This window comes from Durio zibethinus, chromosome 15 (genome assembly GCF_047325235.1).
Source record: "Durio zibethinus cultivar Kanyao isolate XHJ-2024 chromosome 15, ASM4732523v1, whole genome shotgun sequence".
Lineage (NCBI taxonomy): Eukaryota > Viridiplantae > Streptophyta > Magnoliopsida > Malvales > Malvaceae > Durio > Durio zibethinus.
This window is the reverse complement of record NC_143176.1, coordinates 4,819,956-4,847,835: the sequence shown is the minus strand read 5'-3', so window position 1 is coordinate 4,847,835 and position 27,880 is coordinate 4,819,956. Positions and strand designations below refer to the sequence as shown.

Here is a 27,880-nt window from a genome sequence, read left to right as displayed (position 1 = left end):
GAGAGAAAAATAAAAAAAAGTAAGGAAAAAATTATATTATATTGATAGTACATAAACAACTCTATTTATAAGTAAAAAATGAAGAATTTATGAGATTAAATAATAATATAATCAAATTGACGTGATACTTTATATATTAAGTTGATACAAAAATTAAAAATGTCTCTGATTATTTACTGATAATTTCTAATGAAAGAAAAAATCAATTTATATTTTGGATCAAAAAATGCTACTATCACAAATCTTAGTAATCATTAACTCCAATCAACCTTTTTTATATATATATTTTGCCTTTTGCTTTGCTCTCTCCTTCTTTTTTATAAAAATTTATTTAAATCACATATGGCTGCTCTGCTCTTTGTTAAAAAATAATAATAATAATAATAGGGGACAGGTTGTCGATAGAAGACTTGAACATTGAAAATTGAAGAGAGAAAACTGAAACCCTGTTTAATGTATTTTGCACATGTATAAAATCTGTGGCATAGAAATATGACATGCTCTTACCATTAAGTCAAATGTTTAAATATTATATACAAAATAATAAGAGAAGAAAATATATTGAGATTAAACGTGTAGAACCATTAATTGGATGTTTATAAGTATCCAAATTAAACCCATATTGTTTTATTAGTGGTATATTCTTAGGTCAACAAATACTTAAAGTATGACATACATATAATTAAATTTGAAATATTTATTTACATAGATTTACAATTTAATAACAAAAAAATTGCTGTGGAATGAAGGAGTAGCATAATGTTTTCCCCTCCAATAAATTAAGAAAATACCATTCTTCCACAGTTTCTTTTCTTTCCATTTTCCTTCATTTTGAAAAATTAGTTATTTTCTCAGCTTTGTTGGTGCAAGTCAAAACCCAAATCTTGGAACAGTGAGAGAAAAGTTGCCATTTTGCTATTGAGAAATTCCTCCAATGGGGTGAAAGACTAAGAATTTTTTTTTTTTGGTTTCATGGTATCTTTGTTTGATCAAACAGTCAAAGTACCCAAGCACCAACTTTAACATGTGCTTTCATGACTGTCCTTTGCTTCTCTTCTTAGGCTTATAACTTTTAAATTTCGTTTTTTAAGGCATTCAGTAAATTTTTTAATTTCATAACCGATGTTAAAAAATTAGCAAATGTTTCATTTTTTAATTATTTTTTTATTTTTTAAATATAATCTAAGGAATATATGTTATTTTGTTAATTTTATTTATAAAATCTAAAAATTCCATTGATAATGAATCAAATAATTTTTCATATTTATTTATTTATTTTCATAATATGGTAAAAATGTAAAATGTTTGTAGTCAAAATTATTTTTCCCATAAAATATAAAAGAAAAAGAGAAACAAAAAGAAAGAGAGGTTTCAATGTAACTTGTTTGAAGGGACAATGAAAATTTTCGAAAGGCATAGAATTGGTCAAGGTTTTTGTTTCCTTACTTCCCGTTGTCAAAACCAATTACACGTCGTCGCTAAATTGTTCAATCTTTCATATTTTCTTTCTTTCAATTCAACTATAGAAGTAAAAATGCTTGTAAGCGAATATTCTAAATCCAACATTTAGAATGAACTTTTAGGCCAAATCATTCAATTAGAGACTTCTATATATACCATTAGCAGCCAACAATCTTGAGAGACAAGCCACAGAAGAAAAAAGGTTGATAGAGAAAAATATAATTAGGGTTTTCCTTTATTTTCTTTCTTGATCGAAAACATGCATATGCCAGCAGCCATGATGAACTTCCATCGAAGCTTTCTTGCTCGCCAAACATCACCAAGTAAGATGGCAATTCGTTTTATGACAAATAAAGCTTTTGATGTTTTTATTAATCATAGAGGCATTGACACCAAGAGAACTATAGCAACCTTACTCTACGATCACCTTTCACGACTAAACCTACAACCTTTCTTGGACAACAAGAATATGAAACCAGGAGATAAGTTGTTCGACAACATCGATAACGCGATAAGGAATTCTAAGATTGGTGTTACTGTTTTCTCACCAAATTATTGCCAGTCCTACTTCTGCCTTCATGAATTAGCTCTTATTATGGAGTCTAAGAAGAAGGTCATTCCCATCTTTTGCGACATTAAGCCTTCACAACTTCGTGTTGAGAACAATAGAGTTCCAGCGAAGGATTTCCAAAGGTTCAAATTAGCTCTTGAGCAAGCAAAGTATACCGTAGGGCTCACGTTCGACTCTTTAAACGGGTAAGATGAATCAGTCTTTTATTGGCTATCATCTTAATTCTTTGGCTAATTTCATAAATTTGTGGAAATCTTTTTACTTAGTTTTTTTTCAATGTTATTTAGAAATTGGTCGGATGTGGTGACAAGTGCTTCAGAAATTGTGATCGAAAGCTTGATTGAGATGGAAAGTGAGGAGCAGATGTTTAAGAGATTGGATTGAAGATTACTCCAATGACTCTTTGATCAGGCTCAAAGCTATGGTGATGCCATCCAAGAGTGTTAATATTTCTTCATCACATTTTCTATGTTTTCATTTGCATTATTCAATTCGTGTTAATAAGCCTAATGATTCTGTCCTTTGTTCGTCTTCTTTTACTTGTACACTTTGTAACTGAAACAAGAAAAAGAAACATACGTATACTTTTAAATCTTTGGTTCATTTGTACAATCGTTTGTAATAAGATTCAACTTAATGATATTCATACCTATTTAGGTTTTTATTTTATTAATTGATGATTAGAGAAACAGAATTTGATGTTAAAATAAAATTAAAAGATTAGTTTCATGGCTATTCTAAGTCTTAGTGCATTATTAAGTGGCTTCATTTTGTTTTCCTTTTGAGTATCATATACGATTATGAATTGAAAATTGCTTTATCAACAAATTAGAAGACAGGAATATAAATTAACAAGAATTTTTTTTTTTAATTATGAAAAGGATATGTGAAATTGCTCTTTGAACTTGATTGCATAAATTGACATAATTTACTCTTTGAAAATTAATTAATCTAACCAATATTAGCCCTATCATCAATTTTTTCATGACTTAGTAATTAATGATTCTAACTTGATTTAGTACAATTAATTAAACATTTAACATCACATCCCTTCATATATGATTGGGTTTTGGCATTACAATTTATAAATATTGAATTGGTATTTCATTTTGATGGCTGCAATATTTAGGTGATATTTATTTCATATTGCCTTAAATTAATACGCATGCAAAATGAAATAGACTTTTAATTTCAATAATCAAATTTTAATTAAAAAAATATGAAATAAAGTCTCAAGTACTATATTTTAATTTGTCGATTTCAGGGTTTTTTTTTTTTTAAGAAGAACATCAGCCAATTAGGGTATTAAATTAATTCAATTCCAAAACTCATGCCAGCTAAATCGTCGTTTTCTTTGTGTTTATTATTAGAACTAGTAATATGAACTGAACATTAAATAATTAAATTATTCCAAAAAAAATCTCGAAATTTAACAAAACTGCCTTTCACTTTAAATATTTGAAGGAAGAATCAAGTTTAGATTTGAACCCTTTCCAGGCTTGACTGAAATTTTGATTCAAACCCACCATTAAAGGAAAAGGAAAAAGCAAGAAAAGAATAAAAACCCTAAGTTGACCACCTCTATGACAAAGTAACATACGCGCAATTTGAGCTTTGCAAATTTCACCATTCTCAGCATTACCTCCATAGCCGCCATTAGAGAAATAATACACAAAAGTTAAAGAAAACAAAAGATGATTAGGTTTGGAATTGGGATTTGGAAATAAAAATTTAAAGAACTAAAATCTAACAATTAGTCAACTGTATGTGCCTCAAATTTTAATAATTTAACTGAATTGATTTATACATCGTATAAAATTATTTGCCGTAGAGGTAATTTCTTGAAAAAGAAAAAAAAAAAAAAAAAAAAAGGGCTTCTCTTATTTTTCTCTTTCTTCATTTCTATTTGAACCTGAAACTAACCTGAGATGAATAAATTGTAGATAATGAACCTTTGTTATTAGTACCAATAAAGAAACGAGCCAGCGTCGGAGTAAGGAAGATAAGTCGAGAAAACGGAAGGTCACCCTGTCAGAATCCGGTGAAACACGTACCTCATCACTTCAATCATCTCTGTTGCAAACCTTACATCAATATTCTCAAAAGCAATGCCGACAACCCCACTACTGCCATCATTATTTCAGCTCCCAAGTTCATACCTGTCAACTATTTGTCTCCCTAAGCAATTCCCAGTACTACCGATTAGTGTTTTAGCTCATTCTCTCTTTTATTACTTGATTTGATGACTTACATTTTGATGATTCAAAGTTTTTGTCAAGACTAGTGTAGCATGTTTTTGAAATATGTACATGTGCAACTGTCAAGTATAGCAACCCAACATTCTTAACTACTAGTCTTGAAATGAAAATTGGTGGGTGAGGTGTGAGAGGGTGAGACGATAAAGATTGTTTAGATTCTTAGGATCTGAATCTGCAAATCGTTTTCTCAAGGCTTTAATACTGAAGTGCAGTTGCAGTAAATTTTGGTGGAACATGGATTGAGTTCACAGTGTTAATTAGGCTTATGGAACCCCACCAAAATTTTGCCTTTATTGTAGCTTTAAAATTTGTTGGGTTGCTCCTGCCAAAATTTATAAAGGTTTTTTATTTTGAAAAAGTATTCTGTAACATATGAGTTGATGGAAAAGATTGTAAAATTGTGAGATTTTCTAGCCAAATCAAACTTTACGAATAAACTTTAGGATACTCAAATTATTTTTTTTAACATAGGAGATCGATATAAAAGAAGGAATCATAAGTATTAAAATTTAACCTTCAAATCCATTGAATGTCACATTTTAATGTGATTATATAAATTAATTAGATTAAGCATAGGGTTCACTCAAAAATTAATTTTAAATTAATTGTTTAGGGCCAAAATCATTGGTGGTTCAAGCTACTTTTACTATATAATTAATAGTAACAATCAAGGGAAGATGCCAAGAAATGCTATTTTTATATATATATATATATATATATATATATATAATTGTAAAGTCTTTGAATCTTGGCCTTATATTCTCACTTACAAGTTAAAAAATGGGTTTTTGCATGTGGGATATGAATAGATGTGAAAGAAAGATCTGCAAGATTGTACAATTTTTTTATTACGTTAATCATATACCATAAAGGAGATCGGTGATGCTTCCAAAACCTCCCATTAATTTCCCTTATACTTAGCCCCCGAACTTGATCAGCTTGCATATGAGGCCAACGCAGATAGGCAGGTATAGGCTTCCCCTGCCTATTTTCTATACTCTTTTCAAAATTCAAAAGCGAAAAGGAACCAGATCCCAATAGTGTAGGGACGTTAGCAGCATTCTTGGCAAGAGAGCAGATGAGCCAATTGTATCCATAGGGAGCCTTGTCGTTGCCCACATGTCCACCACAGCATGCATAGCTGCCCTCTGCAACGGCTCCAGCGCTCACGACTTTGGCTATAACAGCTTTCACATCCTCAGTCTTGGTGCAAAGCACACATTCAGTTTCCTCACTTTTCACCGGAGCAGAGTCATCAGCGATGTCAGATACGAGAATGGTAAAGCCAGTGAGCTCAAGCTGAACAGAGAGGATATGAAGCTCCTGCTTAGCCTTGCACTTGGGGTAAAGAGTACAGCCATTAGCGATAGCGTGGAACGCGATCTTGTAGAATTGCACTGCATCAACTACCTTTGGTGCTTCCACCATCAGCTGTGGCTTCATCGTCGTGAACTCCACTGCCACTGCCTTCTCGGCTCCTCCGTTCCGGCCTCCTGCTATGTCATTGATGAAAATAAACAAAACTCTTCACAAGAATGGGAATTGGAGCTTGTGAGCACATGGGCTTTTGAACTAAAATCTCTCAAAAATTAATTTGTTGGCTTTATAAAATCTTTGTACTTTTCTGGTTTGCTTCTCTCTTTCTTAGACTTTCAGTCAGGGCACTTCTTTCCTTGCTTCTTCCCACCAGCTGGTGACTCTACACGATGGTTTACTACATGTTGCTGCTCTAAACACAAGCTATGCCAATTTCTCTATTTCACTGCTGATTTTCTTGCGTGTTTTTGATCTTTGGATTTTTTTCTGTGATTCGTTTATGATCTCTCTCTTTTCTCTCCCATTGATTCTTCTGTTATTTATAGGACTAAACTTATGAGAATTTTAAAACAATTGTGATTATGTTTGTGTTATAAAGAAAACCGAAATTTATCTTCCTGAATCCCACTCCAACCCTATTACTACCGCTCACTTCCTCCCATTAAGTCCAACCTTCAAAAAAAAAAAAAAAAACAGATAATGATGAAATTAAACTAAAACTAAATAACATAAATAAATAAATATGATAAATATAAAATAAATTTTAAAATAAATAAAATTCTACAATTGAGCTTGTATCAAACTTGCCATTGACGAAAACTCCGAACAAAATGGGGTGTCTATAATTATTATTATTATATTTTTTTCTTTCTTTTTCTATTTTTCTTCTTTCTTTCTTTCTTTTTCCTTTTCTTCTTTTTGTTTTGTTCTGATCGGTTTAACTAAAATATGAATGCATTAAATGCACCATCCCCGAAAGTCTAAAATCCTAGTTACCGCCACCACCGACAGTCGTCTGATACCCTACCTAACTTGGCAGCGTGAATTTTGGTCACCAAAAGTCCAAGTCGGTTGAAAATCTGGGATCTAAATCTCAAAAAATTTGAGATTTGAATATCAGAAAAGCTCTATAAATAGAGCTCATTGCCTACACAAAAAGAAAGCCATCAATTTAAAAAAGGAAAAAAAAAAAACCAGAAGCCCTGTAAAAAAAAAAGGTTCTGCTAGATTTTTAAAAAAAAATTTGTCAAACAGAAACCTAAGATCAAGCAAACCAAATACAAACCCAGCAAAAAAAAACTCAGCCTTTGGAAATGAGGACCACAGCATCAAACAAAAAAAACAACACAAACAAAAAAAAAATCGACCGAACCTTCCAGGACAGATCTATGCCATTTGGAGCCTATTTTCGTAAATCAAGCTCAGATCTAGACTCTAGAGGTTGGGAGGAGTATTAAGTGAATTTTAAAAAAAATTTTATCACCAACGACAGCGACCAACGACCAATGGTGGTGGTGACTAGGGCTGTAAACGAGCCGAGCCGAGCCGAGTAGTGAGAAGTTCGAGCTCGAGCTCGAGCTCGACTCACAACTCGGGGCTCGATACTCGGCTCGAGCTCGATCGAGTTTTATTTTTCAAGCTCGAGCTCGATTCGTGATTGAATTCAAGCTACTCGAGCTCGCTCGATTAAGCTCGATTAATATGTAAAAATAAGCTCGATTCGTATACTCGACAAAAGTTCGATTATTCATGCTCGAACTTGGATTCGAAATATTTTATTAATTAAAAAAAATAAAAATATATTTAAATATAAAAGCTCGATTAGGCTCGCGAGCTACTCGAGTCAAATATAAGAATACTCGAATTCGGCTCGATCGATAAGTCGAGCTACTCGAGCTCGAGCTCGACTCGACAATAATCGAACCGAATTCGAGTTTTTTTCGAATCGAACCCGAGTAGCTTGCGAGTACTAATGTATCATTTACACCCCTAGTGGTGACGACGATCGACCGATTCCATTAGGTTTTGTCCACAAAAGGAGAGGGGATAGTGTTTTTTTTTTTTTTAGAAGGGAAGGAAAATGAGCTAAAAAAATTATGACTTTTATATAGAAGTCCTAACCTCAAAACGATGTTGTTTCAGTAACTGTCAAAATGACGTCGTTTTGAATTGTAAAGGATCTATGCATCAGCCCAAGATCTGACTTGGAGTGCCCGCACTCAACCTAATGACCCACTTCTCCCTCAGCCTCTGATCGATCCAGTTGAATCAATCCAGATCGAACCGGACCGTCCTCGAATCGCTGAACCCAAACCATATTAGATTTGAACCATCGAACTAATCGGACCAGACTGGTGTCAACCGGACCATTGATCGATTCAGTTCAGGTAAATTTTTTTTTTAAAATTTTTTTAGATTTTTTATATATTATTTTTGTTATTTTAAATTTGTATTATTAACTTTTATGTATGTTAAAATGTTCAAATTTACTAAAATAAATTTTTTATTGTTTATAATAATAATTAACATAAATAAATGATGAAATATATAATACAAATTTTTGATAATTTTGTTAATTTTAGAATAAATCTTATAAAATAGTAAAAAAATGTAGAAAAAAGAAAATTTTAACCAACAATGAGATTCAAAGGTACTCCGAGTAGTGATACCTACGAAATCTCTAAGTGAGGATATTTTTTTTAAATACTACCAGTGTATTGGAGTATTTATATAAAAATTTTCCTTTTTACTAATAAATTAAAAATAATAATAATATAAATGTAGAAAAAAAAAATTTTATCTAATGATAGGATTCTAAAAGTATTCAGAATAGTGATGCTTTATAAAATCCCTAAGTGAGAGGATTTCTTTAAATATTATCAATGTATTGGAATATTTATTAAAAAACTTCAATATAATAAAAATTCTTTTTTTTTCAAAAATTTAAATAAAAAAGAAATTAAATAAAAAAATCAACATTAGAGAATAGAATACATGCATCAATATATCAGCATTTTGTATTGCATGCATAATAAAGTTATTACGAAAAGTAAATTTAAACCTTCGATGATCAGATTTTAAAGTATTCCGAAAAGCGATGCCTAAGAAATCTTTAGGTAAAAAAGAGTTCTTCTAATGTTACTAACTACTGAAATATTTTAAGAATTATTTCAATAAAAGGGTTCTAATTTATTTTTCTCAAATAAAATTTGAACAATAAATATGGAACAATAATAAAAGAAAAAAATCAAAATTTCAATAAACAATTGAAACCAAGGAAATTATTTTTCAAACATCGAAAATAAGACTGTTTTTATCAAAATCAACAAATAACACGTAATTAATTGGTACCGTTTTAAACGGGTGTTATGAGGGTGCTAGTCTTTTCTCACAAGTAACCGACTCCTGAACCCATACTATTGCACAGACACTAAAAATTATTCTTTTGATAAATTTTAATTAATTTTAAGATTTCATTAAAAGGATATGTCTTAATAGGTGGCCAATTGCACCTAGCTAAAAAAAATTGGTGGTGACTCTGTTATTTTTTTATTTTATTTTTGAATTCGTCTAACGGATACAAAAACATTACGACAGCTTGATGACTCCACTGGGGAACCCATTTGTTTTTAAGAGTCAAGCCAAAATTAACTACGTGTTATCCTTAAATTTTAATTTAAACAGTCTTAGTTGGTATTTTTTTTAATTCCTAGATTCTTTTTGCTTTCGAAAAAGCCAAACAAATAAAAAACAAACCAAAAATGAAAAATTTTTATACGCATTACTTTTATTTATTTATTTATTTTCGTATGTATTATTCCCAATAAATTAGGAAACATGCACACACAATGACACAATGCATCTCATGCATGAGCTTTATACTCGGGCTCCATCTCTTATAGGAAAAAGTAAAGTACCTACGCTCTCATGAGGTGATAACTTCTGTAATGGCAAGTGAAATACTTTCACTCAAATTGAACCTTTTTCGTTCGTAGTCTGTAATGGGTGAGAATCGAGGTGCTTTACTAGTCCTGCGTGAATGACAATGAGGAGTAATTTGAGAACCTTCAAATATATATGAACCTGAACCAAGCATATAATAAGCCGTAAGAGGCTAACCTTAGGTAAAGTTTTGCCCATCTTTTTTAAAAACTACCAAAGCATGTAGGAATAAAAGTTGTGTGTAATAAGAAACATAAACAAAAATGAAAACAAAACAAAAAAAAAAACTTTTCAATCTCAAACCACATCCTCACACTAACTCGATTTTATTTTCCTTTTTTTTTCTTTTTACATAAATCATATCATACAGTTTTGCATCGAGATATTTGCTTTAGGACACTTTTCTTCTAAGTAGTCTTCATGGATCATGTAAAACTACAGATTTGCTCATCCTCTGTCAATGTCCCATGTGAGTCATATAATGAAGTATATATTTGGTCAAAGGAAGCCCAGCAAAAAAATAGAGATTGTTTGCCTAAGGTTATGTGTCAGAGTTTCCCAAGAAAGTGCATTTGGATCTCACACAAAATGACTTAGAAGACTTAGCCATTATCTGGGGTCAGTTAAATGAAAAAAAAAAAAAAACTTTTGTAAGAAGTATGGGCAGATTGCATCCCTTATTTTGGTAGTGATGGACGAATAGTTGATTAGAATAGCTATACAATTTTGGGATCTGTCCTATAAATACTTCACTTTTAATCATAAAGATTTGGTGCCAACTATTAAAGAGTACTCAGTTTTGCTTGGGATAGAATTACAGTGTCATGATAAAATATTTACCCAAAAGCTGAAATCAAGTTATCGTAAAAAGTTGGCCAAGCTTATGGGGATAAAAGTAGAAACCATAAATTTTTTTGCAAAGCCTAAAGGTGAACATCTCGGTATCCATTAGGATTTTTTCTAACATTTTATTTAAGAGCATTTAAATGATGACTAAGGCATGGTTGTATTTGCTCTATCATTGTATGGCATGATAATCTTCCTGAAGACTTTAGGTTATATTAAGATAACTGTGGTGGATTTTTTTGAGCAAATTGAAATCCAAGCAATTAATCTTGCGCCAGCAGTCTTAGCAGAAACCATCTGGTCATTGAATTTTTATCGATAAAATAGAAATGGACAGTTCATAAGATGTGCACCACTATTATATGGGTCAAAAGTCATTTTAAGTATAGGAAGAGTGCATTCTTAAAATCATATCTTTGATATAAAGCACCAATCGAAAAGTTTTACAAAAGGCAATGGCCGACATTGAAGACCAAGAAAGAGTGGGTTTTGTTCTTGTGAAAGCTTACCAAGGATGAAATTGAATGGATAACGCCTTAGATGCCTCGAGTGCCCTTATTGTATCATAAAGGAAACGAGCCGTGGATACCATTGTTAGGGCTATGAGGTGTTGTAAGTTATGCTCCGTTGATGGTGCTTAGCCAATTTGGTGCAAAACAGTTTGTTCTTATTGCTCATGGCCTGATCCAAGTAGAATTCACTTACGGGGAATCGAATCCACCAAGAACCTCAGAGCAGTTAATCTAAACATGGAAAAAAATATGAAGAATGATATTGGGGACTTTATCGATAATTTACCCCTGATTATCATATTGAAAAGCAAAACAGCCTAAAGACATAGTACTCCCTCCTGATAATAGCTCACATCAATTTGCTAATCTTTTGATAGAAGTGTAATTATCAGAAGTTGAGCTTGTCAAGAAAGAATTAGAAGCTGAAAAAGAAGAAATAAAAAAAGAAAATTTGAGACTTCGCGAGAATGTGGGACAATTGAAATATAAAGTAAAAATACAAGGGAGCAGATTAGAAAAGATCATAAAAGAACGAGATGTGGCCAACAATGATTTGAAAAATCTGCACTAAGAAAATAAAAGATTGCGAGTTTAATTCAAAATAAAAAAAAGTCACCAAGTTTTACCTTAGTCGATAATGTGAAATGGATGAGCTTCGAGAGGAAATGAACCAATAAAAAAGCAAAGCTCAAAAAAAGCAAGAAGAGACCATCAGAATTTCTCAAGAATGCCAAAATTAGAAGGGTTTATACTTTATAGCTTCAGCAAGATTGGTAGAATGCCAAAAAGAGAATGAAAGGTTGAAACCCATGCTCAAAAAAAAAAAAAAAACACCTTAAAGTCCTAAACGAAAAAGAATTACTTCACTAGATACTCCAAAGGTTGGAGCTACAACTGTAAAACCACAAAAACCATATTTCAACAATAATAGATGAGTGACAGTAAAGGAAAAAAGATTGAATCTTCACATGTGATTCGAAAAGAGATGCTTGAAATGAGATGGAGAGCAGAATGCTTAGGGAGGTAACAATACATAGAGCACATAACCAGTCCAGTTTGCAAGGTAATGAAAAAAGCATGGGAGATAGTTGAAAAGGTAGAAGCGTTAAGAAAAGATGTCAATCCCATAGGAGAATATAAACAATGCTTAGTGAACTTTCTAGACGGGGTGAAAAACTATTATGATCAAGTCAAATGTTTTTATGGATATAATTCTAGGATGATAAATTCTATGTAATAAAAGTTGTATGAAATTAATGAAAATTTTTAGTGTTGAAATTTATCTAAGAGCAAATATTCTCACTTGCATTCATGCATCATCTACACCATTTTTGTTTTGTTTTAAAAAAATAAAAATAAAATTTTTGACACATGGCATTTTAATTTTTTTTCAAAAAAATGTTTGTGGTAATAAAGGTTCAAGAATAGCTCATCCACCAAAAATCTCGACTTAACCTACTCATTATTCATACAATACCATGACTCAAACAAGAATCATGAAACAAGAATAGATCAGTCGATTTGAAAGAATTGAGAAAGCTCAATAAGAACTAAGAGGGGATATTAATATAATAATGGCTATGCTTAAGAAACTTGACAAGGGAAAAGTAATGAAAGAAAATCCCAACTTTTAAGAGGAATCATCAGATATGATAGATCCTGTTTATCCTTCAGGGTTTGAGCCATGATCGACCCAACCTTCTCAAAGAACTAGAGTATAAATTCTTACTTTAGTGGATATTCTAATATTTATCCAAGAATGACATCCACACCTATTCCAGGACAATTTCAAAATTTTGTTAATCCCAAAAAAACACCTGAGCCAATCTTGATTCCTGATTTGGATGATCCCATAAAGAGAGAAAAGCTAAGGATAAAGACACTCGAGAAAATAGAAGATACCAATACCCAACAAAAAATAAAAGTATTAGAAGAAAGACTTAGGGCCATAGAGGGAATGAATTTTTATGGCTTCACGGATGCAACCGAGCTATGTTTGGTCCCAGACGTAGTCATTCCACCTAAATTCAAGGTCCTTAAATTTAAAAAATATGATGGCACAAAATGTCTGATGATTCATATCACCATATATTGTAATAAGATGACAGTACATGCTCATGATGAAAAGTTATTGATGTACGTATTTTAGGATAGCCTTATGAAATCTGCAGCTAGATGGTATGTCCAACTAGATAGGACTCGTATTCATTCTTGTTAAGAGCTCACTAGGGCATTTCTTACACAACACTGGAATGTCATAGATCTGGTTCTAAACCGTTAATCTCTATAGAGTATGAAAAAAAAAATAATAGAAAACTTTAAAGAGTATGCACAAAGATGAAGAGATATGGTCACGTAAATACAACCTTCTTTCACTAAAAAAAAAACAACTGTCTTGTTTGTAAATACCCTAAAAGCACTTTACTATGAAAGGCTAATAGGTAATACAACTAAGAACTTTATAGATATGGTGATATCCAGTGAGATTATTGAAAATGCTATAAAGAATGGCAAGCTTGATGTATGAGAAATAAGCAATGCAAAAAAAGGTACAACATAAAAAAAATGAAACCCAAACGGTGAACTATGTAGGGCAATAGTTTAGAGGTTTCACTCCATACCCCATTCCAATGTACCAAACCCATTACCCTTCCATAAACAATGTTACCTCTATCCCTTATCCATATTAGCCATACCAGCCACTACAACCACCAACTTATCCACATCAGTTTTAGTCATCCTTTTGAACACCCATATTTTTTTACAACTGTCTTACTGCACCTAACATACCAAAAAGGAGGTTCAGTCCAAGTAGTGGTCCTAGAGCTCCAAGAAATACCTAAGAACAACTCACTTTTGATCTTATTCTCATAACATACATTGATTTATACCCTTGGCTTGTCGAGAAATATTTACTGGCCCCTATTATTGTTGAGCTTTTGAAACCTCTATTTTTCAAATGGTATGACCCCAATGTGTATTGTGATTATCACTATGGAAACTCAAGTTATTCCACTGAGAACTATACTATTTTGAAGTGCAAAATGCATGGATTAATCAATGAAGAGGTGTTAAACTTTAAAACCAGCCAACAAGGGACTTTAAATGTTAATGAGAACCCTCTACCGAACCATACCAGACCATCAATAAATGTTTTAATTGATGGGCAAACAAGCCATGTAAAGGAAAAGATAGATGAAGTTAAGACTCTGATGGCTAAAGTGTTTGAAGCCTTATTAAAGTTAATTTCTTTAAGTCAATAAAATCTCAAAATTGCTTTAAAGCGATTAACTCAACCGAGAGCTGTAATTATCATAAAGGTACTTTAAGGCATTCTATCGAGAGTTGTCATCAATTTTATCAAGAGGTGCAGAAGTTGATAGATATAGGTCGAATAGAGTTTTACAAAAAACGAGAAGAGTTGATAAAAATTGAAGTGTCTATCATTAATTCAAAGAATAAGTTTACGCGTAGACCAGCAATAATTTATTATGATAAAAAGTCGACACCAATGCTAGAAAAGCCCACCTTCCAAACAGTAGTGACAATTAAAGTTTTTGGCCCTTTTTGATACCAAAATGATAAAGTAGTACCATGTAAGTATGATTGTAATGTTGTAGTTAATCCAGATGTTACAAACATAATGGATGTAAGAGGTATAACTTAAAGTGAGAGGTGTTATACTCTAGAAATGTTAGAGAAAGCTAGAAAAAATAAAGCAAAAGTGAGAGAAGAAGAGAGAAGTTAGAATAATCCTATTGCAACTTTAAAAAATAAATGTCAGAAGCCAATCTCTGAGAATAAAGCTTGTAAATTTTTAAAGCTAATAAAATATAGTGAGTATAGTATGGTAGAATAGTTAAACAAGATGCCAGTTAAAATTTTACTATTATCATTGTTGCTTAGCTCAGAGTCACATCATAACGCTTTGCTGAAAGTGCTAAATCAAGTATATGTGTCTCACAATATCTTTATTGAATACGTGGAATAACTTGTTGATAATCTGGTAATTTTAAACTATATCTCTTTCAGTGACGAAAAGATTCTTCTTGAAGGTTGAGAAAGTACCAAGACTCTTTACATTATTGTAAAATGCAAAAGTCATATAATGGCTAAGGTTTTGATCAATAATGGCTCATCCATTAATGTTATACCTATGACTACTCTGGCAAAACTATCTGTTGATGGATCTTATATGAAGTCTAGTCATATAATAGTTTGAACCTTCGATGAAACTCGAAGAAAGGTGCTGAAAGACATAGAAATGCCATTGCAGATTCTTTCAATATGAAATTCTAAGTTATGGATATCTCTCCCTCATACAGTTACTTATTGGACAGGTTGTGGATTCATATGGCAGGTGTTGTTCCATCTTCATTACATCAAAAAGTCAAATTCATTGTTGAAGAAAAGCTGACATGTGTGACAGAGGAAAAAAATTTACTAATAACTCAACTAGTAAATACTTTTTATGTGGAATCAATAAATAAAGCATTAGAATGCTCTTATAGATCTTTTGAGATTACCAATACAACCTATATGGCTAAGGGATCTAAGTTATATTCATTATACTTGTCTACGACTACTAAAATGGTCGTTAAGCAACTCATTGGAATAGGATGGCAACTTGAAACTGAACTTAAAAGGAATGTGCAAGGAATCACGAAGCCATCGACCATATATTAAAAGAAAGATAAATTCAGCTTGGGTTATAAACCGATAAAAGGGGATAGAATGAAAATGGTGAATGAGAAGAAAGAAAAGAGAATGGCCAATCTTTAAGGATATAAGCCAGAGTCAGAGCCCATAGTCATTTTATACCTTTAGGATTCTTTCCATTCTAGAAGATGCATCTACCAAGATTTGCTTGAAGCCCTAAGTGCAAAATTTGTGAAAGAGTTTTCAAAGGTAGCCATTCAAATGGTGGATGACAAAGAAAAGAATAGTCAAAATAAAAAGCTGTTCGTGCACCCTTGTCTTTCAGATTTTGAGCTGGATAATTGAAAAGTTATAAAGCTACCTATTATCTTTAAAACTTTTGAAAAGTAATGTACTATGAAACTTTAAATCTCTAATTACTCTCTACGAGCATTAGAGATCTTTTGTGATGTGTTTACATTTATTGTTTTAATAAAAGCATTTTTTTTATTTGCTTTCACTTTCATTCATTCGAATTACTTCTCTTTTCATTCTACCTTAATTATTTTCTTGCCATTTCATTTTTGTATGCCAATGTTCTCTTCATTCTACCTTTCGCAGAGTCTCAAATAATGAACACGAGGATAATCATGACAATAATCTCAAATTCAATTTTGAAAACTCATTTCATATTGATGAACTTGATAACGAGAAAGATTCAGATAATTACACACTGCCTTTTTATTTGTTAAAATTAATAGAACATGAAGATAAGCCAATTGGACCCCATTAAGAAATTATCAAATTAGTGAATTTGGGAGATGATGAAAACAAAAGAGAGATTAAAATTGGTACATCTCTTTTACCAGTTAAAAAGTAAAAGCTAGAAGAGTTGCTCCAATAATATATAGATATGTTTGTATGGTCTTACCAAGATATGCCCAAACTCAGCACTGATATTGTAGAGTATAAGTTACCTTTGAAATCAAAATATAAGTCGGTGCAGCAAAAGCTAAGGCACATGAAGCTAAAAATGCTGATAAAAATTAAAAAGAGATGACAAAGCAATTTGATGCTAGATTTTTAAAGGTGGTAAAATATGTTGAATGGGTAGCCAACATAGTGTCAATTTCCAAGAAAGATGAAAAAGTGAGAATATGTGTCGATTATCGATACCTGAGTAAGACGAGTCCCCAAGATAAATTTTCTCTGCCTCATATCGATACTCTAGTGGATAATACTACTAGGCACTTCATATTTTCCTTTATGGATGGCTTCTCAAGCTATAATCAGATCAAGATGGCTTGAGATGATATGGAGAAAACCACATTTGTAACCATGTGAGGGACATTTTGTTACAAAGTCATGTCTTTTAGGTTGAAAAATGCTGATGCTACTTATCAAAGAACAATGGTAACTCTTTTTCATAACATGATGCATAAAGAAATATAAGTATATATGGATGATATGATTATAAAATCTCATGAAAGAAAGAATCATATGGTCAATCTTAAAAAGCTATTTGACAGGTTGAAAAGATTTTAGCTGAAGTTTAATCTTGTCAAATGTACATTTTGTGCTAAATTAGGAAAATTATTAGGCTTTATGGTCAGTGAAAGAGGAATCGAAGTGGACCAAGATAAAATACAAGCCATCCAGTACTTATCTCATTCTCGTACCTTAAAAAAATGTGAGGTTTTCTAGGGAGATTGAACTATATTGCTCGCTTCATCTCTCAACTCACCTACAAGTGTGATCCTATTTTCAAGCTTCTTAGAAAACATGATCCAAGAGAATGAAATGATGAATAGAAGCTTTTGACAAAATCAAAGAATACTTGTCAAATCCACCTATATTAGTGTTGTCAATCCCGGTAAAACCTTTGATTTTGTAATTAATAATGCATGAAAATTTATCCCATCATAGCCAGGCTGAATTTTAATTACACAAACAATATGACTGAATACAAGGCTTGTGTTATGGGTCTACAAGCAGTGATTGAAAATAAAGTCAAAGTGTTTGATGTGTTTAGAGATTCAACTTTAGTCATTTATCAATTACAAGGTGAAAGGGAAAGAAGAGATTTCAACTTGATCCAGTATCATAAATATATCTCTTAGTTGGTCAAACAATTCAAAAAAGTTCAGTTCGAGCATTTACCTAGAAAAGAAAACCAAAATGCTAATGCACTGGCTACTCTAGCTACAATGATTAAAACAGATGCAAATACTGAAATCTAACCCATCAAACTGGGTGTGAAGGATTAACCAACACATTGTTCAGGTATCGAAGAAGAAGTTGATGGAAAGCCATGGTATTATGACCTTATGTAATACATCAAAAGCCAGCAATACCCAAAACATGCAACAAAAAATGATAAAAAGACTATCAAAATTCTAGCTATGAGTTTTTCTTGGATGGAAATGTCCTCTATAAAAGGGGTCGAGATCAAGTGCTCTTAATATGTGTGAATGTAGCTGAAGCGAAGAGGATTATTGAAGAAATGCATGATAGAGTTTGTGAGGCACATACAAATGGTCAAATAATGGCTAGGCAAATTATGAGAGCCGGTTACTATTGGTTGATAATAAAAAGTGATTGTATTAGTTATGCTAAAAGATATCATAAGTGTTAGATCTATGCTGACAAGATCTATATCTAACAAGATCCATATCTAACAAGATCTATGCTTTTTCAATAGCATTACACGTTTTGGCTCCTTCATGGCCTTCTTTATGTAGGGCATAGATGTCATCAATCTCATCACTCCAAAAGCTTCGAATGGACATAGATTCATCTTTGTGAAGATTGATTACTTTATAAAGTGGGTAAAAACTATATCATATGGTAGTGTAACCTGATTCGTGGTATGCAAGTTCATAAAAAAATAAATAATATATAGATATAGGCTTTCAAAAACAATTATTTCTGATAATGCCAAAAACTTGAATAGCAAAATGATGAATAAAGTGTGCACCTAATTTAGGATCCATCATTGTAATTCGACACCATATCGTGCAAAGATGAATAGGGCAGTGGAGGCTACAAACAAAAATATCAAAAGAATCTTGAAAAAAATGACTGTTACTTATAAAGATTGGTATGAGAAGTTGCCTTTTGCTTTGCATGCTTATAGAATATCAGTCCAAACATCTACTAAGGCCACCCCATTCTCTTTGATATATGGAATGGAAGTTATGCTATCGGTCGAAGTGAAAATTCCTCACTAAGAGTCCTGATAAAGGTAGAGTTAGAGGAAGTAGAATGGGTTCAGAATCATTATGAACAATTGAACCTCATTGAAGAGATAAGACTTACAATACTTTGTCATGGTCAATTATATCAAAAGAGGATAATGAGAGCACATGACAAAAAAATCCATCCCCGTCGTTTTAGGAAAAGAGACTTAGAGCTGAAAAATGATCTTTCCAAATCAACATGACAATAAAAAAATAGACACCAAATTAAAAGGGCCCGTATATGGTGAAAAAAGCCTTTTTTAGTGGGGCATTGATTTTGACAGAGATAGATGGAGGTGATTTACCCACTCTGATAAATTCAAATACTATAAAGAAATATTTTACTTTAAAAAATAAAAAAACAAAAAGAATAAAAACAAAAAGTGAAAAAGAATGACATATCTAAGCTGAAAACCTAAAAAAGTGGTTTGGATGCAAATGAGAAGCATCATAAAGAGAATATCCCATAACATAAGGGCAAGTGTAGTTTGACAAATTATGAAGAATAAAAAAAGTCATCTGATTTAGTTTTAAAAAGAGAATTTGGGAATATTTTGTTCATGATTATCTAGTAATCATTATTTAGGTACCTTTGTTCCTATCTATGCACTTATTATCAATATAATGAAATATGCTATCTTTCTTTTGAAAATAACGCCTATTCATTCTTTTATTCTGATTTGATATTTTTGTTCACCTTATAATTAAGTAGGAGAAATGTGTGATTACATTTTGTTTGTCTTGAACTTAAAATGATGAAAAGAAAAATAAACACAAAAGATCTCAGTATTACTTTTTAAAAGTTGACAAATGTAGATGAAAAAGGATGAAAAAGCATGACAAGACATTGATGTTGCAGACTTTTGAAGAAGAAAAATATTGTTAAGGAAGAATACAATGGTCAAATGTTAAGAATAGATTGGTCATATGGTAATTGTTGAGAATTCAGATAAAAAAAAGCAAAAAAGTGAGAGATTTCGAGAACCCTTTTACTATAATGAATAATTTTGATTGCATTACATGCATTGTATTTAGAGCACTCAGTACATGCATCCATGAGCAGTTATAATAAGGATAGAGACTTTCTATTTCTTAATTAAAAATAAGATTTTGATATTCGAACGAAGATAATAATCAAACAAAAGATTTCAAAAGAGAAAAATTTACTTATTCAAAGATGATAACTCCATTTCGAGAAAAGATGAAATTTTTAAAGTTGTTGAACCTCTACTTAGAGGAGCTTTTTCAAGATAAATTTTAAAGTTGTTGAGCCTCTACTTAAAAAAGCTTTTTCAAAATGAGATTTTTAAAGTCATTGAACCTCTACTTAGATGAGCTTTTTCAAGATAAAATTTTTAAAGTTGTAGAGTCTCTGCTTAGAGGAGCCTCTTTCAAGAGAAAGTTTTAAAGTTGTTGAGCCCTACTTAGATGAGCTTTTTCAAGATGAGATTTTTAAAGTTATTGAGCCTCTACTTAGATGAGCCTCTTTAAATTTTTAAAAGTTGTTAAGCATCTGCTTAAAGGATTCTCTTTAAATTTTTAAAAGTCGTTAAGCCTCTGCTTAGAGAAGCTTCTTTAAATTTTCAAAAGTCATTGAACCTCTGTTTAGAGGAACCTTTTTAAATTTTCAAAAGTTGTAAGCCTCTGCCTAGAGAAGCATTTTTAAATTTTTAAAAGTTGTAGAGCCTTTACTCATAGGAGTTTTTTAAATTTTCAAAAATGTCGTTGAACCTCTGTTTAAAGTACCTCTTTAAAAAAAAAAAAGATTTTGTGCTCAATGTTTCTTCTTTCCAAACAAAATAGTTGTTTGTTTGTCTTTGTCTTATTCTTGATTCTTAAAAATAGGCAAAGAGGGGCAGTTGTAAACACCATTTTATATTTATTTTTTTATTATTATTATTATTATATTTTTTCTTTTTTTTTCTTCTTCTTCTTCTTTTCTGTTATGATCGATTTGACTAAAATATGAATGCATTAAATGCACACTCCCCGAAAGTCTAAAATCCCAGCCACTACCACCATCAATAGCCGTCTGACGCTCTGCCTAACTTAGCAGCATGAATTTTGACCATCAAAAGTCCAAGCTTGTTGAAAATCTGAGATTTAAATCCCAAAAGCTCTATAAATATAGCTCATTTCCTGCACAAAAAGAAAGCCATTGATTTTAAAAAAAAAAACCTAGAATCCCTGCAAAAAAAATTAAGGTTCTACCAGATTTTTAAAAAAATTGGTCAAATAGAAACCCAAGATCAAGAAGCCAAACACAAATCCAACAAAAAAAAAAAAAACTCAGCCTCTGGAAACATGACCACAATGCCAAACAAAAAATAATAATACAAATAAAAATAAATTTGACCGAACCTTTCAGGCTGGATCTATGCCATTTGGAGCCTATTTTTGCAAAACCAGGCTCAAATTTGGACTCTAGAGGTTGGCAGGAGTATTGGGTGAATTTTAAAAATTTTTTGGTAGTCGACGACCAATGGGAGAGACGACGACGGTGGTGACAATGACTGACTGGCTCCCTCGGGTTTTGTCCGCAAAAGGAAATGGGAGAGTTTTTTTTTTTTTTTAGAAGGGAAGAAAAATGAGCTGAAAAAAAAATTATGACTTTTATATAAAAGACCTAACCTCGAAACGACATTGTTTCTAGTAACTGTCAAAATGACATCGTTTTGAATTGTAAAGGATCCATGCGTCAGCCCAAGATCTGACTCGAGGTCCGCACACTCGACCCGGTGACCTGCTTCTCCCTCAGCCTCTGATCGGTCTAGCTGAATCGACCCAGATCACACCGGACCATCCCCAAACCGCTAAACCCCAAACTAGATTGGCTCCGAACCATCGGACTAGACCGACGTTCACCAAATCACTGATTGGTCTAGTTCAGGTAAAAAAAAATTTTTTTAATTTTTTTAATTTTTTTATATATTATTGTTGTTATTTTAAATTTTTATTATTAACTTTTATGCATATTAAAATGTTCAAATTTACTAGAATAAATTTTTTGTTGTTTATAATAATAATTAACAGAAATAAATGATGAAATATATAATAAAAGTTTTTTGATAATTTTGTTAATTTTAGAATAAATCTTATAAAATAGTAAAAAAATGTAGAAAAAGGAAATTTTTATCCAGTAATAAGATTCAAAAGTATTCTGAGTAATGATACCTACGAAGTCTCTAGGTGAAAAAATTTTTTTAAAATACTAACAGTATATTGAAGTATTTATATAAAAATTTTCAATACCATAAAAATTTTTTTTTACTAATAAATTAAAAATAATAATAATATAAATGTAGAAAAAGAAAATTTTTTTCAATGATAGGATTCTAAAAGTATTCTAAGTAGTGATGCTTTACAAAATCCCTAGGTGAAAAGATTTCTTTAAATATTACCAATGTATTAGAATATTTATAGAAAAACTTCAATATAATAAAATTTTCTTTTTTTTCAAAAATTTAAATAAAAAAAGAAATCAAATAAAAAAATCAACATTAGAGAATAGAATACATGCATCAATATATTAGCATTTTGCATTGCATGCATAATAAAATTCTTGCAAAAAGTAAATTCAAACCTCCGATGATGAGATTTTAAGGTATTTTGAGAAGCGATGCCTAAGAAATCTTAAGGTGAAAAAGAGTTCTTCTAATGTTACCAACATACTAAAACATTTTAAGAATTATTTTAATAAAAGAGTTCTAATTTATTTTTCTCAAATAAAATTTGAACAATAAATATAGAACAATAATAAAAGAAAAAAATTAAAATTTCAACAAACAAAGGAAACCAAGGAAATTATTTTTCAAACACCGAAAATAAAACTATTTTTATCAAAACCTACAGATAACACATAATTAATTGGTACCGTTTTAAATGGACATTGTGGGTGTGCTAATCCTTTCCCACATATAATCGACTCTCGAACTCAGACTGTTACGCAGACCCTAAAAATTATCCTTTTGATAAATTTTAATTAATTTTAAGATTTCATTAAAATGATATATTTTAATAGGTGGTCAATTGCACCTAACTAAAAAAAACTGGTGGCGATTCCGTTATTTTTTATTTCGTTTTCAAATTTGTCATACGGACACAAAACCGTTACAACGCATAGGGATGATGAAATGTAGATACCATCATCACTTTTCTGTGGCTTTAGCTTCAGCTCTGGAAGTTATGACAGTTTTGCTTTTGGGAAAACGTTTAGAACCCTCTTTTCCATTCTTGAACCCTTCTCTGTTGCTTCCTTTGCTTCTGTTTGCAATAAAATCTTCATACCATTTAGCAGAAAGCTTTGGAGTCCTCTTCAGAGTTTGACGATCAATGTAGTAAAGTCCAAATGTTGTGCTGTAACCTCCTGTCCATTCAAAGTTATCCATCAAGCTCCATACAAAGTATCCGCGTACATCAGCACCATTCCTATCAAAATAAGAACCCAGTCCTAGGTCAATAGAGCTGCTAGGTAAGTTCTAATGTGCAGAAGCGTGGCTGGCCCATAACTCATAATTGTGGAAACCGGCACCAAAGTAGAATTGTTCCATGTTTATTTTGACCTGAAAGTTTTGCGGTTTTGTTCAGATTTCACAAGCAGGGATTCAAGTTTTTATATATATCAGATTCTTGTAATATCTCATCGTGGGATTGGGGCATTACACTTATGAGTTGGAGAAAATTGTTGCTTATAGATAGCTACTCAAGTAATCAGGATTAAAATTTTCGTTCGAGAATAGAGAAGCAAAACAAACTATACGTTAGGTAAAGAATACAAACTCAGTACCTAATTGCTCTGGCCAAAGCAGCAAGGTAGCCCTCGTGGAACTTGATTCGGTTGACATCATGCAGCAAATCAGGCACTTGTTCAGTACGTGGTGGAGAATATCCTGTGAGAGTAAGTTTTCGGATTATAGAACAGAATCCAAATGATGATCAACAAGCAGTTGTCAAGTTACGGAACAGAATCCATATAAATTTATTTAGGCAGCATTGGACCTGCAACATTACTTTTACTGGTTCAAATTCTAGCTATTAGTTTCTACATGACTGATATGCCTAGTGCTACCAAGGCTGCACTCAGTTGCATGGATTTGAAGCTTGAAAAATGGACTCACAGATAAAAAAAAATAACATAAATTTATATAAAGGGACAAACGTAAAGCTCCGCAAGTTACCATTTTCTGTTACATATATGGGCATGTTGTTGTATCTTTTTGAAACATAATCAACAATCTTCTCAATGCCCCTTGGAACAACATAAAATCTTTCAACACCAGTCTGCCAAAAAACAGCAAAGTGAATTTGTAATTATAAACTGATAAAAGTGGAAACAAGAGCAACAGCAAGAGAAGGAATTACTGGTTCTCCAATTAGAATGCCATCTCTTTCTCCAGTTGTGTATGCAAACCCTCTGATGAAATGATCTCCACCTGGGATGCAAGGGGAATGGATGCAGTCCTTGGCATATGATGTTGAATAATGATTGAGGCCAATAAAATCAATACTGCCTTTCACAAGCTGAGTTTCTTCTGGGGAAAACCTTGGCAGTTCACTCACGTGGTATTGACGCATTTCTGGAGGGTAATCTCCAAACACTAAAGGATCTATTGCCCTGCATTATGGTAACTTGTTCATGCTATGTGAGGAGCATATCTTTACTGTAATGTTGCTGCTTAGAGGTAAAAAAACATATGCAACTTAAAACAGTTCTTGATAGCATCTTTGTCCCTTGCGATCATAGGACAAGGTAATTGCTTCGGTTACCGTTGTCATTAACCAAGAGAAGGCTGAATGCACCTTGTTTGAGCATTCAACAAAGGTTGTGAAAAATGACAAAGATATTCAAAATCTAAAAGGAAAAGCAAAAGCGTGCCGAGAGGGACTGATCAGATGGGGAGGTCACAACTTTTTAATCTTTTTCTTTTACATATCTTCATTTGCATGTGACTCTTGTACTCTCAAAAGGATTCAAGATTTGTTATTTTAGTAATTACATATAGCAAATGTGTATTTAAAGTTAAACCGGAGCTTAACTTAGTTTATACAACCACCCTTAAGAGGTGGCATTTAATAGGTTCGGAGTTCTAATCCCAACACCTGCAATTCCTTCATTTATTCCTAGACTACGGCCTCCTGTATAAAAATAACGTGTCCTTCAAGTCAATGGGATTGGACTGGTTTGCTTTGGTTCACAAAGATTGTGTATGTTATATTCCATCAGCCCTGTCAACAATTAATAATGACATTAATTTTGGGCCGTGTTTCAGAAGAGTGTTATAATCATTGTGACTCAATTGGTTGTTACTTCGAATTTTTTGAAAGGCTTGACAGAGATGCTGAAAGGTATGACAAAGCAATGTTGCGGATCAAGTGGTCCTTGAAAAGGAAAGAGCATCTAACTTGTATAGTTTTATCCAGTCCATCATCAAATAAGATCCAAACCAATCTCAAGTTCTGTCATTGAGCATGTCTTTGCTGCTTAAATATTCAGTAAATTCAGCGGAAACAAAATATAATGCAATTATCAAAGGAAGCCGTAGCCTGGGGATAGAGAGAAGCGATTGCAGGTGCTGGGATAACCTCCTTAATGCTACCTCCTATAGGTTTTCCTTCTAGTGTTAATAAATTTTAAAAGAAAGAAAACAAAAGCAGTTTGGTGCTTTGATTGAGATCACTTACCAGCCAAGTGTAAAAGCCAGAGCCCTATTTACAGCTAGACGATCAGATTCTCCATCTCTTAGTGGTTCATACATATGTGAATGTGCAATTAACCCTATAGAGCCACCTTGTTTTTGCTACAGCAGCATCAAATTTGGGTAAGAAAAATATCATCAAGCAAAGTTCAAGCTAGAAAATATTTTAAGAATCTCATTGTGTAACCTGAAATTGTTCTCGGTATAGGTTAACGGCCTTGGCATGTGACAATAACATGTTGTGCACAACGATAAAAGGCTCTACATCAGAATTGCCAACAGAACAATTTCCGAAAGGGGCGGAACAATGAGCTGGTGGAAAAACTCCCCTAACATAGGCCATTTCTGCAAACTGATTTACCTCGTTGATAGTTGTCCAGTACTTGACTCTATCACCAAAGCTCTTAAAACAAGTTTCAGCCAAAAGAACAAAATCCTCCCTAGAAGGGCACTGAAATTAGGCAACTTAACAACATACTGCTTCGGTAAAACCACAAAAGAGATAAAGAAATTACTGCATCAGAGGACTGAGCCAAGACCCATATCTATCTTCCAGTTCTTGTGGGTGATCAAAGTGGTGTATTGTCACAAATGGTTCAATTCCTGCTTTCAGGCATTTGTTTAGTCAATTATATCATTTTCAAGAAACAATTTTCCAGCAAAATTTTTCTTCCCCAAGTTTGTGAACCTCTTACCCTTGAGCAAGAGGCTGTCTATAATTTTGTTATAGAACTTGATCCCACTTGGATTGACTTCACCAAACCTACCTCCTGTTCCAGCATTGAAGGATCTCAAAAGTGTTATAATCTACCTACAATCAAGTAAAATTCTGGCTTTCAAAGACATACTTGGTAGAATTCTGGCCCATGAAATCGAAAACCGATATGCTTTTACACCAAGAGAATGAGCAATCACAATATCTTCCTGGTATATCATACACAAACAAAGCAACATTCATACTTTTATCTTCTTATTTCTATAGGTTGAGAGCAAGAAAAAAATGAACTTAAAAGAAGCAAAATACCAAGAACAGATGGTAATCATCATCTGCAACATCTCCATTATCATTATTTTTAATGTTTCCTGAAAAAGTTAATTGATACAATAAGTTTGACTAGGAAATAAAATATTAATATGCTCTGCTGCAATCAGCATTGCCTGTTTACCTGGGATATGACTGAAAAAATCCCAGTTGCTGAGGCTTTTACCATCATCAAGATATCCTCCTTCAACCTATAAAATGAAAACCAGATGTGAAAAACAAAGGAATCAACAGAGTAACAAACTATTATTTCAACAAAGAAAGAAAAGCTTGCATGCCTGATATGAAGATACAGCTGTGCCAAAGAGAAAATTACATGGGAAATGGAATCTTATGACATCTTCGATTTCATTGTCAAAATCTTGAGCATTAGAACTTGAAGAAAAAAGTAGATTTACAACAAAGAAAAACAAGAAGGAGAGCTGAATGTTGGTATTAAAAGGCATCTTAGTGAGGCAAAAAAAAAAAATGCACAATCTAGCAAAGTTAGGAATGGTAATAAAGATCAATAACAACAAAAAGCTTGAATAAAAAAAATTCCAATTATTGATAGACAACCGGGCCTGGTCCCTGCATGCACAAGTTGTTAACAATAAATTCATGATGGTAGACAGCTCCATTTTTTACTTTTTTAATTTGGAACTGCACTAACTTTGTACAATTGAAAAAACCCAATTATCTTATGCTGTTTTTTATTTTATGGGGGTAGGAACTGAGGTCTTGATCAAATTAGATGATAAAAAGATAGGTGAAGACTTATAAAAAAGGGACTATTACTAAAAATAATTTTAAATTTTATAATTTATGTATCCATATTATATCTGTGTCATATAAAATATAAAAATTTTAATATTATAATTTATATTGATATATTAAATACGAAATATAATTTTTTATCAAAATAATATATTGATTTTGTCAATTTTATATTTTGTTATTGTCATATATTTTTATATTATTTTTATATCATATCATCATATTATATCTAAAACTATCAAGCTTAAACAGAATTTCAACACATTTATCCTTTTATGAAGTATTTTTTAAAAACTTGTGACGGAGGAAAATGTAAATTTAGGAAATGTAATGAATTTTTAATCTATGACGTCACAGACAAGATACAGTTAAAAACATGTTAAACTTGTGTTTTTCAGACAATTAATGTGATGACATTTCATTTTCATAGGCATCGTCGTAAAAACAAAAAAGTAAACACATCCACACATATGTGAGATTTGGTGGGATATGGAATTCACTATACAATTGCTACATTTACTCCTACAGAGTAAACAACACTCACGTGTTTTGATTCAAATAATTTTTCATAATTCTTTACTCGAAAAGTAGAGTTTGATTTTT

The 27,880-nt window shown here is 32.0% G+C and overlaps 3 protein-coding genes across 4 annotated transcripts; 1 reads left to right on the top strand and 2 right to left on the bottom strand.

Annotated features, from left to right (window-relative positions):
* Nucleotides 1-1,536: 1,536 nt before the first annotated feature.
* Nucleotides 1,537-2,546, top strand: LOC111302308 (putative 2' cyclic ADP-D-ribose synthase BdTIR). Its single transcript, XM_022898235.2, has 2 exons — nucleotides 1,537-2,217; nucleotides 2,320-2,546. Exons 1-2 carry the CDS (start codon nucleotides 1,721-1,723, stop codon nucleotides 2,414-2,416), a joined length of 594 nt encoding a protein of 197 aa, XP_022753970.1. The 5' UTR covers nucleotides 1,537-1,720; the 3' UTR covers nucleotides 2,417-2,546.
* Nucleotides 2,547-4,055: 1,509 nt separating this feature from the next.
* On the bottom strand, nucleotides 4,056-6,308 carry LOC111301937 (uncharacterized). The gene is made up of 3 exons (XM_089744208.1): nucleotides 5,057-6,308; nucleotides 4,493-4,612; nucleotides 4,056-4,158 (listed from the first exon to the last, which is right to left on the bottom strand). Exons 1-3 carry the CDS (start codon nucleotides 5,731-5,733, stop codon nucleotides 4,056-4,058), a joined length of 900 nt encoding a protein of 299 aa, XP_089600334.1. The 5' UTR covers nucleotides 5,734-6,308.
* A 16,457-nt stretch (nucleotides 6,309-22,765) lies between these two features.
* Nucleotides 22,766-27,031, bottom strand: LOC111302307 (beta-glucosidase 18-like). Of its 2 annotated transcripts, none has more exons than XM_089744275.1 (12): nucleotides 26,800-27,022; nucleotides 26,646-26,712; nucleotides 26,504-26,562; nucleotides 26,328-26,403; nucleotides 26,175-26,249; nucleotides 25,995-26,082; nucleotides 25,667-25,919; nucleotides 25,466-25,581; nucleotides 24,146-24,398; nucleotides 23,962-24,064; nucleotides 23,571-23,673; nucleotides 22,766-23,212 (listed from the first exon to the last, which is right to left on the bottom strand). In XM_089744275.1, the coding sequence occupies exons 1-12, from the start codon at nucleotides 26,965-26,967 to the stop codon at nucleotides 22,933-22,935; spliced, it is 1,641 nt and encodes a 546-aa protein (XP_089600401.1). In that variant the 5' UTR covers nucleotides 26,968-27,022; the 3' UTR covers nucleotides 22,766-22,932. The 2 variants fall into 2 exon arrangements, with proteins under 2 accessions (XP_089600401.1, XP_089600402.1); XM_089744276.1 differs by having other exon boundaries at nucleotides 22,868-23,346; nucleotides 26,800-27,031.
* Nucleotides 27,032-27,880: the final 849 nt, after the last annotated feature.